At 42.6% G+C, this 10887-nt stretch overlaps 1 protein-coding gene across 1 annotated transcript in view; it reads right to left on the bottom strand.

Moving 5' to 3' along the window:
- SENP5 (SUMO1/sentrin specific peptidase 5) overlaps window positions 1-10607 on the bottom strand; it is a 14317-nt gene extending 3710 nt beyond the window's left edge. Inside the window, exons 1-6 of the mRNA XM_010182534.1 lie at window positions 9668-10607; window positions 6290-6395; window positions 5993-6140; window positions 5318-5365; window positions 3434-3511; window positions 1010-1147 (exon numbers count right to left, since the gene is read on the bottom strand). Coding sequence (XP_010180836.1) covers window positions 1010-1147; window positions 3434-3511; window positions 5318-5365; window positions 5993-6140; window positions 6290-6395; window positions 9668-10607 — 1458 coding nt within the window. The remainder of the gene's footprint in view (window positions 1-1009; window positions 1148-3433; window positions 3512-5317; window positions 5366-5992; window positions 6141-6289; window positions 6396-9667) is intronic.
- Window positions 10608-10887: the final 280 nt, after the last annotated feature.

Genomic DNA, 10887 nt, shown 5'->3' with positions numbered 1-10887 from the left:
TTCCCTACAAAGGCAAGGAATTAAAGTGTCCTGTGTTTGTGAGACACTGAAGTGCAAATGCCTTGGCTGGAGCAGTCACATCGTGAGGCTGCAGGAGAGACCATAGAGCTGCTCAGAGGGACCCCTGGATTATGCCACAAGTTCAGGAGCTGGAGAGCACGAGGTCTCTCACTCCCAGAACAAACATTAGCTTCATCCTCAGCAAATGCCAGCAGGAAACGAGTATCTTCATTCAGAAGTCCTGGCTGGGAACTCTCCTGGGTACAATAATTACTACTCTTCTGTAAGCCAACAACTACACACAGTTGAAAGTAGAGGGCTGCTGCATCAAGCGAGCAATTAAGTTGACAAAATTAGCTTTTGTAAGAGGGTCATTACAATTTGCTAGTCCCAGCAAAAAATCTTCTGGCTGCTTTTTACCAGGAAGACTGATAATTTAACTCCCGTGTTCAGGTTGCAGCTTTCAAAGGTTGCTGGGTTATAATCAGAGGCAAACACCCCGTACCAATACAGACAAGGGAAAAAGGCAACACAGTGTTAATAGCACAGTAACTCATAAACCCCACTGGGCAGCACTACAGCATCTTCAGTCCTGTTTTCTCACCCAGGCAACCTCCCCTCTAAACGACCACAATTCATCATTCCCTAAATACAAGTCCCTGGGGGTTTAAGGAGCTGCCTTTACTCTCCTTCTGGCTCGCCTGCTTCCCTGTGGCACTTGGCTTTGAGCCCCGGCTTTCTGTGGGAGTGACAAGACAGAGCCACAAAAGGTGTGCTGATTACACCTTCAGGCTAATTAGGCAATGGGCAATCCGACCTCAACACTCAGCTCTGCTGTGACCCTTGCGCTCTGTGCTTCAAGCTCCTCAGCAGGACAAGCTGATTCTCATTTCAGACACGGCAGGACAACAGACAAACTGCATTTAAAGTTTAAGGCTGAACAGAAAAAAGGGGGGTGGTTTGTTTAAGGAAACACTTCAGACTCTGCAGACAAAGCTGTCACTCTTACCTCTACACAGAACTTAAAATGAATGCCTTGGGAATCATAAAATGAAATAATTCGACTGGGGATGTTCACAGTAATGAGGGACCAGTGGACTTCCAGATGAATAGGAATTAACAAGAGAGTCTTTTTGAACAAGTCCACCTGGCAAGAAGAACAACACACATTGAAGAGAATTCCACAGGAACAACACTGCAAAGCAAGAGATTTATCATACTTAAGCCTCCTCTCCACCCCCTAACCAAAGTCTTCTTTTTCACCCTCCCCTCTTCCACCACATTCCTCACGTTTATCTCATACACAACTTAACAGCAGGCTCAAAAATCCAGTTACAGCACAGAAAGTGGCCAAGGAGCACTGTACAGTAGCAGTCAGTCACCACTGTTTGTGGTAAAAGCCTGCTCACGTTACACTTCAACACCTGCATCAGAGTGGGTTTTCTTAAGTAACGATGGTATTACAGACAACCCTCAATTTGGGTTAGCTACTTATCTTCATAATTGTATGAACACCACTGATTTCTATCAGACCTGCATCACGGAGAGGTGACAGACGAAGCAGCTGTGATTGCAAAAACCCCACAAAACCAGCGAGCTGGGGCAGTTTGACTCCCTCTGCCATAACACGGGCTCTGTCAGAGGAAGGCAGAGAAGGAGCACGCAATGCTTCCGTGAGCAGAGGAAGGGAGGGGGTGAAGGCAGAGCAGATTCAGCCTTTCTTGAAGTTAACTCTGCAGCAGATGTACTGCGGTCACAGGCAAGCAAACAAGGGAGAAGGTCTTAAAGTACAGAACAAGTAGATCAGATACAACACCCCCGGTATCTGTGTGGCAGATGAGCCCTTATGCTTTTGGAAGCCAGTCAAGCCAGGGCCTTTCATGATTTTCCTTCCCCCAGCTCCTCTTGAAACAGTTGTCTAATTGCTGGGGTTTTGGTGGTACAGTCCAGAAAATAAGCAAAAATAGAATGTTGAATTAAATGAACTCATCCTGTGGGAAGATTTCTATGCTGCTTTTTTTTTTTAAGCACTGTGCAATTTGAAGAGTACATAATTGCTGCACTACTGGTAAAGACAGGTTGTTTGTAGGAAAAAACAGGGCCTTTTTTGAGCAACAGTAGGGAGCTGAAGGCACAAAAAGGTCTGAGCATTCACAGCAGTTATCAGCCCTGCTCACAACAGAACTTTGATGGTTGCAAGCATACACGATCCCTGCTCCCACCCGCAGAAACCGCTTGCTGACCAGACTGCGACACCTCGCTACACAACCATACATCAGCCTTGGAGAGGTAAAGCAGAGAGACGTCAGCCAGCAGCAAGCTGAGCCCACAAAAGAAAACTGGAATAAAATAAATGGACTACACCTTCTGTGATGTCCTTCTGGGCTCTGGCCTCCTGTATCCCAGGACAGCACATTTATAAAACCTGGTACAGTACTCTGGTGTGCTTAAAAAGCAGAAACAAGTTCCCTTTAACTGCATATTGCATGACAAAGCTGTCTACTGAATTCTTCCAATAGAAACTGCTCAGTTCTCATCCTTGCTTTAGAGATTTTTCAGGACTGTAAGCATAAGTGTCCAAACAACCGCCCTGCTCTCATCTGGTCCCTCCTCAGCAGCAACACGAATACAGGTTCTGCTTTCAGGATCTACCTTCATTTTGGGGGTTTTTGCAAAACTTGGGTCGCTGGAGAAAATGAATATTAAAAAAAAATCTGGGAATATTAAGCACCAATATTCAGTCTCTTTCTTTAAAGAGATTTTAATAAATTATTTGAATAGATTTTATATTTGGATAATGAGTTCATCTCTAGCATTTCACAGATGTGTGCTATTTAAGTGCTTCTGCAGAAAGATCATACATTCAAACATGGTCCTTGATTAGTCTTGCCTCATCTCCCATATTAGAAAGGACAAATGTTCACAGAAGAAGAGAGCATTGATCTTTGCTACCTCAGAAAATACCACAGCCCACGAGCTGGTACGGGTTCTGGAAAGCAAGGCAAATTCTGGTCTTGTCATGCGAACAGTAGTTTGGCTTATTAACTACTGGTCACCAATTTCTGCTTTCTTGTACCTGGATGTTTTACTCAGGAGCAACAATTTGATTTTCTCAAACAATCCCAGTTTGAGATAAAAGGAAGAAGCAGAATTAAATCTCTACCTGGCACGGTCAGGAGCAGGAAGGGACGTTTCTTGCAGCTAAATTAACTTACACAAAGAGATAACCTACCACCAGTGATGAAGCCATTCAAAGTACATCTTCACAACATGACCATGCTAACTTCAATAGTGCCACCTCACCATTTTTATTAACCTCTCCCCACTTTGTACAGCTCCTTTCCAGGTAACACACTGTAACCCAGTTTCAAGTCAGTGATTCAACCCAGCCCAAAAGAACCAGAGCACTGGCGACACGCAGTTAAAAAAATACCTTTTTAGTCCATCGCTTTACCCCATTATATCCTTTGGTTACGAGCTGTCTATGAAAAAAGCTGTTAAAGAAATGAACCTGAAAAAGAGAGAGAGGAAGAATGAGCACAGAAATCTTCGTGCACAGTTGCTCCCTTCCCCCAGGATAATTTATACAAAACAACTTGTAATGAGGCAATATTTAATGCAGGTTTAGAAACAGAACCCCAGTAGGGACAAACAGAGGCTTTGCCAAGCCTAAACTATTGCTGTTCTTCAGCAAGCAAATAAAGCAAGCCTTATTTCCCTATAATATATGACATGAGCCACTGCAGCATTCCTATTTACACTTTTGTAGCTCCAGGCATACAATGTTTAATTTTTTTGTTGGGGAAGGACTTAGGAGAAAAACACCAGGATAAGGAGTTACAGTGTTTTTGTTCTTTACAGGGATTAAGGAAGAGAATGCTGGCCTGGCAAAGTGAGGGTAGTGGAAAAGGGAGTCACTTCTGGGCTTAGTTGCTGGAAGCTGAGACTCAGAAAAAAATAAATATCAAAACAGTTATGAGATTTAATCCAACAACATGGTCATTTGTATTCAGCTACTATGACCAGCTCCAGACAGAAACAATGTTCTGCTATTTAAAAGCATTTTTAAGTTATACCACATCCTGAAAACATAAATTTATGGCAAAAATGTAGTTTAAAAAAATATTTAGCTCCAGGTTAACACTATTATTCCCTGTGCTTAGCTTCTTGCAATTACAGGAGCAGATTAATACAAATGAAAATCAGCAACATCTGGTTTTAATAATTCTGCTAGTGTAGAGGTGGTAGAAGGCTCGAGTTATTACTTGAAAACAAGTTAGAAAACTCAGCATCTGAAAACACAGCCTAACACCCATTAGCTATGCCAACAGACTTCAAAACCGTGTTCTGAGGTACCAGCACAAAACCTCCCATGAGGATTTCAATTATGCACTATGAAGAAAAAGCAGACACAAGCAAACAGATACAATCTCCAATACCACCACCCCAGCACACACTGGGAAGTACAGAGAATACTAATGAAGAATCACCATCACCCCCATCAAAGCAACAGCACTTGCTCTTCTGAGCTCCAAGATTTCAAGAGTTACATTCTGCAGAGCTCATCTAAAAATGGCTTTGTTTGGTTCTTCCTTTGTGGTCTCACCTGAAAATTGTTCAGCTCTACCAGTAAACAGATGGCTTTTTATAATTGCCACTGCTGCAAATGTAATCACAGAAGAAGGGGGGGTTGTTTTCTTGATTTATTTTTTCCCCCTTTTCTTTTTTTTCAGCTGCCACCAGCAGTCAGACACTGCAGTAGGAAAGCAGCGAGCATTCTGTTGAGGATGCACAAACCAAAGAGAGCCCTGCAGAGTCAATACTGCTGAGGACCCAGGCAGCTCTGCATCAATCCCCATTCACCAGGCCCCCACAGCTGCGAGGTGGGCGAGCGTGAACAGCACATGTGCATGGTTCAGATGCTGCCATTCATGGTTTGTCATCTCAGCAGAAAGCCATCTCCGTTAGAAATTTCAACTGAAACACCAGACCGGTGAGCAAGGCCATGGATAAAGCGCTTTAGGATGGACAAAAATAGGGCACCTGTCTTCTACTGGTACGTCAGTAACACCAGGCTACCAGAGACCACCTGCAGAGCTAATCCAATAAATACCTGAAACAAGAGCAACAGCACTGAAAACTGTATTTTAGCACAGGAAAGGAAGAAAATTTGAGCAGCAGATAGGAACAAATTATAATGGGACCACTCAAAACGTCATTGAGCTAAATCTCAATTCTGCATCTGAATTATTCAACGTTTCACCCTTTCCTCTCAATCTCTCATTAGGTACATTTGCATAATAACGAAACCCCTCACCTTTTCAGGGACTGCATCCATTATGAGTTCACCATACATGTTAATTATCTGCAAGAGTCAGTAAACATTTGAATATGCACAGAATAATTTAGTAAAACCCAAATTCACAAGTTCCCATTAAACGCAGGACCCTTCACACTTAAAACACCAATAAGGAGGTGAGCAATTACAGTAACATTTTGCCGTAGTCCAAAGGCCCAGCATGCTGGAACTAATAGTGGTTGGCCCGGGGAGAGACTGTAACTGGCTGCCTGAAGTCTGGCTCCATCAGAAATGCAGTTTAATTCAATTTAAGTCTACTGGTGCATGCCCTGGGCACTGCAGCCTTCTTGCTTTTTTGGCCGTAGGCCACAGTCTGCTGCTTCTCTCTGCTGTTCTTGAAACCTGCTCAAGCTTGGCTATGGGGGCAGATGCTAAAATCTGTATGGACTGTCACTATTTTCTTAAAATAGTGGAACATCATTTCTTCAAAAGGAAACATTTAGCTGGGACACCTCCCACCTTTGAGATTTGTAACCACTGCTATTGCAAAAGCTGCTCACCACTTCTTTCACTTCTCAAGCGTAAAGTAAGGATAAGTCCACCTATAACATAGCAGAAGGTGAACAACTGATATCCTCACATAAATGGGCTAAAAAGGCTTAAGGAAGCACATAAACACCAAACATCTCTGACCTGGTCGTTCAGCCAGTTCTGGCCTTCCAGTGTAGCCAAATCATCCATATCTAGCATGTGCTTATTATAGAAGACCCGGAAATGGCAAGGGGAGGTTTTTGGATGCTTTTCCCGATACTTCATGATTTCCCTGGTGATAAAAGGTTTTCTAAAAGAGGATTGAAAAGGTAGAAAAAAAAATAAGTCAAGGTCGTATCAAATGGACTTCTGTTCTGTTGGGTTTTAGACATGGAGCGTGCAGGAGCAATGCAAGCAATTTGTCCTTTACAAAGTCTAGAATTTGATACTGCTACACACCTATGGGAGAAATCTTCATTAAAGACTTCTTTTAATCTTCCCATGACATCTTTTTCACAGAGTGGAACTAAACTGCCATATTTCTTCATAACTTCATCTAGGAATCCTTTAAATACACCAGAAAAATGAAAACGCAAACATGTAAAAACCCTCCAAGTTCACAAGTCCAAGAAAGCAGTCATTTCTGCCGAGCACAAGCAGCAATCACTCAGCACCCAGCCAACACACAGCACCACGCATGGCAAGGATGTATTTAAGAAAACTAAGCTCAAATTGGCAACATTAAAGAAAAGCAGGGGAAGGGAAAGGACAAAAATAATAACAAAAAAAAACCAAAACAGGAATCTGATCACTCAGCTTTAAAGGGAAAGGTCAGACCCCATTCTTCCCATATACACACATATCTACATCAAAATAATTATACCAGTGCTATGAGGAGAATCCATCCCACTGCTCATTTAAATTAGCATCTTAATTTTACTGCAACGTGAAAAGCCATCAGTTTCTGCAACTTTTCACTGAAAACCCAGTACCTTGTCCTTGCAGCACGCACAATTCCTCTCCTCAAGTGTAAGCAGCCCTGGTTGGCAGACTTTTCACAGTCTGCTCACCAGAGCGACCAGACTCTCAGCAAATTTAACTCATTTACCCTTATACCCTAGCAATGGCAGTTAAGGTGCCATGGACAGCCACATCGGTCTGCTGTTGCCTAGGCAACCATAGCACTAGAAACAAAAGAGGTTAACTAGGAAATAATGAAGAGACGAATTCTGCAGCAATTAAAAAATGTAGGAAACAGATTTTTTTTCTTTTTCCTCAGGCACAAGACTGGAACAGTGGAGACATAAATCCCACCCAAGCATCCAAAACCACTTTGAGAATGAAAGAGATGGAAAACAGGATTTCAACACTTGCTAGTGAATAAAAGGAAAAGCCAGATCTAGTTGCCCAGCTTTCTGAAAATGAGTTTTGAAATGCAGCAGCAAACACGTGTTCTGTGCACAGGGAACTGCACCAACCCAGGCACCAGGACTCTTCCCAGGCCTGGCTGTGATGGCAGACAGCACCGCTGCACAAGGCAGCGAATGCTTCACTCTCTGCTTACAGTATTTCCTGGAAACTTCCACAGATCAGGATGGGATGAAGCAAGATGAGAGAAACATCTGACAGAAAAATGTGATAGAACAGCAATGAGAACAGAATAAAAAAAAGGAGAGAGACCAAGAACAAAACAGAGAGAGACAAGAAAAGCAGTGAAGATAGGGCAAGAAGTACACCTGGATGTGCGGCAGAAGGAAGGGAGGACTGAAGAGCAAGATCAGAGAAGGAAGAATTGCTCACGGGACGAGAACCTTCCTCCTAACTCTGCTACACGCTGCCTAACAGCTTCTATCCCTTACCTCTTAGTAAACTGGAACGGGAAAGGTGTTTCTTACTCTGGTTAGAAATTGAGATAGAAGATGTATAGGCATATAAGCATACCTTATTCTCTCTTAATAAGAACATTTTTCTAAAGCTTTTTATTCATACACACACAGGAAAGGTTGTTCTCATAGCTACAACTAAGAGCAGCAGAGCTCCAGGAGACCTCCAGGTAGATTCTGACCTCGCTTCGGCTGCTGTAACTGCATTACTCAAGGAAGAAAATACAAAGTTCCGCCCCGGTGCAAGACCAGGCACCCATCACAAACAGGATTTACCACGGAGCTCTGTTTGACACCTAATACCACATCAGAATGCACTAAATATTGCAGCCCGTTAGCATCCCAGTTCAGCTGCTGTGGAGAAATTCAAAACCCAAGAACATTCATAACACTCACATCTCCTTCATGCACCTCCCCAGCAAGGAGGGGATTACAATCCCTCTTGCAGTTTAGCAGTATCTTTTAAGGGTGCAGCTAATGATTAACAACACTCCTAAACAAGACAAGAACTTCTGTACATAGTCACATCAAATTTAAAACTCTTTTTTTACAGGTTTTTCAGCTGAGAAAACTTGGCAGTGCTATGCTGTCAGTAGGAGCACGTGTGAACTGTAGACTCGGCTTCAATCCTCAGGGAGGAACCTTCAGCTCTGAAGAAAATGGAAACTGGTTTCACCTACTTTCATAGGTAAAAATTCTCTTAGAATTGTCCAATGTGGGGAAGTTTAGTACATTTCCTGCTTGTCTTTTTAAGTTATTCAGGCCTCCCACGAACAGAAACATGACAGCCTATCAGACCACAAAATTTCAACCTTTGCTACCCTGATACAACCTTGTTTCTTGTAACCTTGTTACAGCAGGATTATGTCCCTTTTTCTGCTGGACAGACTTTAAAACTCCATTGCAGCAGTGGTCTGTTCACCGCACCACCACAGTTTCTCTCAATTTCTCACAGAGCACCTGGGTCCTTGCTGGATCATGTAAAGCCAGTCACAGGAAAACACATCCCACACTAACGTGTGGATATGGATGTGGAAAGCTAAAGCATCTTTCGAGGTTCAAGGTCTCCTTTTTCACATTTAGAGAATCAATTGCAAAATTGAAGGACAAAAAGGCAGGCAGAAAAATCAGAGAGTGTTGAACTTCAAACAATCTCTTTAACATCAGTTGACACCAGCTTCAGGTTTATGAACATTTTATCAATGGTGGCACAACGTGTTAGCTCACTGCTCCTTACTACGTGTACAGTATGCTGCTACCATAAATAAGACACCAACTGCTATTTATACCCTGTTCCTCTTCAGAGAGGCTATCAAATACCACATGCTCAGCACTGAGTAAAAAAATCCCAAAGCCTTTTTGCTGAACCTTTGCTAAGATTGGCCTTGCCTTTTTAAAATATATTGTCTAAGAAGATTCATTAAGCCTACTTTATGAACGGTGACAGAAAAAACTAATTGACAATGAGTAATATTAGGCTATTAAAACCTGAGATTCATCAAGTGATTCAGTTTCAGTCTAAGACAGAGCAAGAGAAGTCAGGATACATATTAGAACACTCAAGATTTTAAAAAACAAGTTAAGAGTAATAATTCGTCAACTATTTAAAAATTAGAAGTTTTAACCCCATATAATCTTCTGAAACCACATGATAAGACATTCAAAATCTCTATCAACAATTTTCCAGATTCAAATTAAATTGCATTATATTCTCTAAAACAAAAGGAGAGGCATCATTCAAGTCTCCCTCAAAACAGCCTGTAGATAAGCACTGATTTGCTCTCACTTCATGCAGCTCTCCACTCTGCAGCCTCACTTCCTTAACTGGTAAGCTAAGCACCCTTCATCATTCACAATGACAATTAAGAAAGGAATGAACACAACAGGTAAACTCCAGGATATATCCAGCAGTTTCCAAGTACTCTGGAACATTTAAGATATATAAAAGGTATACCACAAAGCCACGTTGCCAACTGCTCATCAGCCACCCGGGAAGCTTTTTGACTGTTCCTTTTGCTTCCCTTTTGAGCTCCTGATTTTAGTCCTGTGCTTTCAGGCGAAGGCTCCTCAAGAGGACTTTTACAGTAAGGGTGATCTAGTAACTTTGCACTAAAACTGTCTAGGTTCAAGGAGCCCTCTACTTCCATTTGGCTAGAGCTGTCCTCATTTTGTGCCAGCTCCATGGATAAAGGTCCATTTGCAAAGTTTTCATTGCCAACAGAATCCTGCAAGGAGGATTGCAACAGTATCATCCCACCTACACCCATAACCTCATCAGTTTCTGCATCATCTTGACCTGACACAGCAATTTCTTTTCCTATCGTGGAGATGAATACGTCAGAGCAATGATCCTCTGCCAGAGGCCCGTTGGTCTCCACCTGGAGCAAGGTCTGTGCCTCCGGAGAAGCTCTTGCATGCAGTTCTGGTGGGACAGCATCTGTGCTGCCTTCCTGTCCTGATCCCGACTCCTCAGAACGCGGCTCAGCACAGGGTAACGCATCCTGCGTACGACAGGTCTCATTCTCCTCACCTAAAGATCTGGGTGTATTATTGTTCATATCTGGTAAGCTGTACCGGTTCCAAAGACGCTTACTTTTAGATTTCCAGTATGAAAGCCAATTACAAAATCCACTTTCAAAATCCCGCTGGAGCGTCTCTTGCTGGTCCCTTGTAGCTTTCTCCACCCGCCTTGGCTTGATTTTCCTCAATTTGCAGGTTTTGCCTCTTGCTCGAAGTCCTGGGGATTTTATAATTCTATACCGAAACCTAACCATAGAAAGTTTCTTATGCATCATAAATAAAGATCTCTTTTTTACAGTATGATGGTTAAATTTGGACCTTTTTAGAGTTGTCAAGGGGCCACAAGTTCCATTCCACTCCCTTTGCAACAGCATTTCCTTTTATAGTTGTTTAAAACTGCTAGGACTGCGTTGCCCTCACCATTATTGCTCTCTTCCCCACTACACACAAAAGCACCTTTCTTTACAGGTAAGGCAGCACCATCCAGCGTACCACACGAGACATAATGGATAAAGCCAGAGATGCTATTAAAGAAGAGCGACAGTTTCAAATTCTTCATTCAAGGAATCTTCCCTCTGAAAGGACTCATTGTTGAGCCTTCTTACTGCTTCTCCAGATGGGCTTTTGGCCTTGCGATAGGGGCAGGATCTTTTT

Source organism: Mesitornis unicolor, unplaced genomic scaffold (assembly GCF_000695765.1).
Source record: "Mesitornis unicolor isolate BGI_N332 unplaced genomic scaffold, ASM69576v1 scaffold34004, whole genome shotgun sequence".
Classification (NCBI taxonomy): domain Eukaryota; kingdom Metazoa; phylum Chordata; class Aves; order Mesitornithiformes; family Mesitornithidae; genus Mesitornis; species Mesitornis unicolor.
The sequence above is the reverse complement of the archived record's forward strand: the minus strand, read 5'-3'. Positions and strand labels throughout refer to the sequence as shown.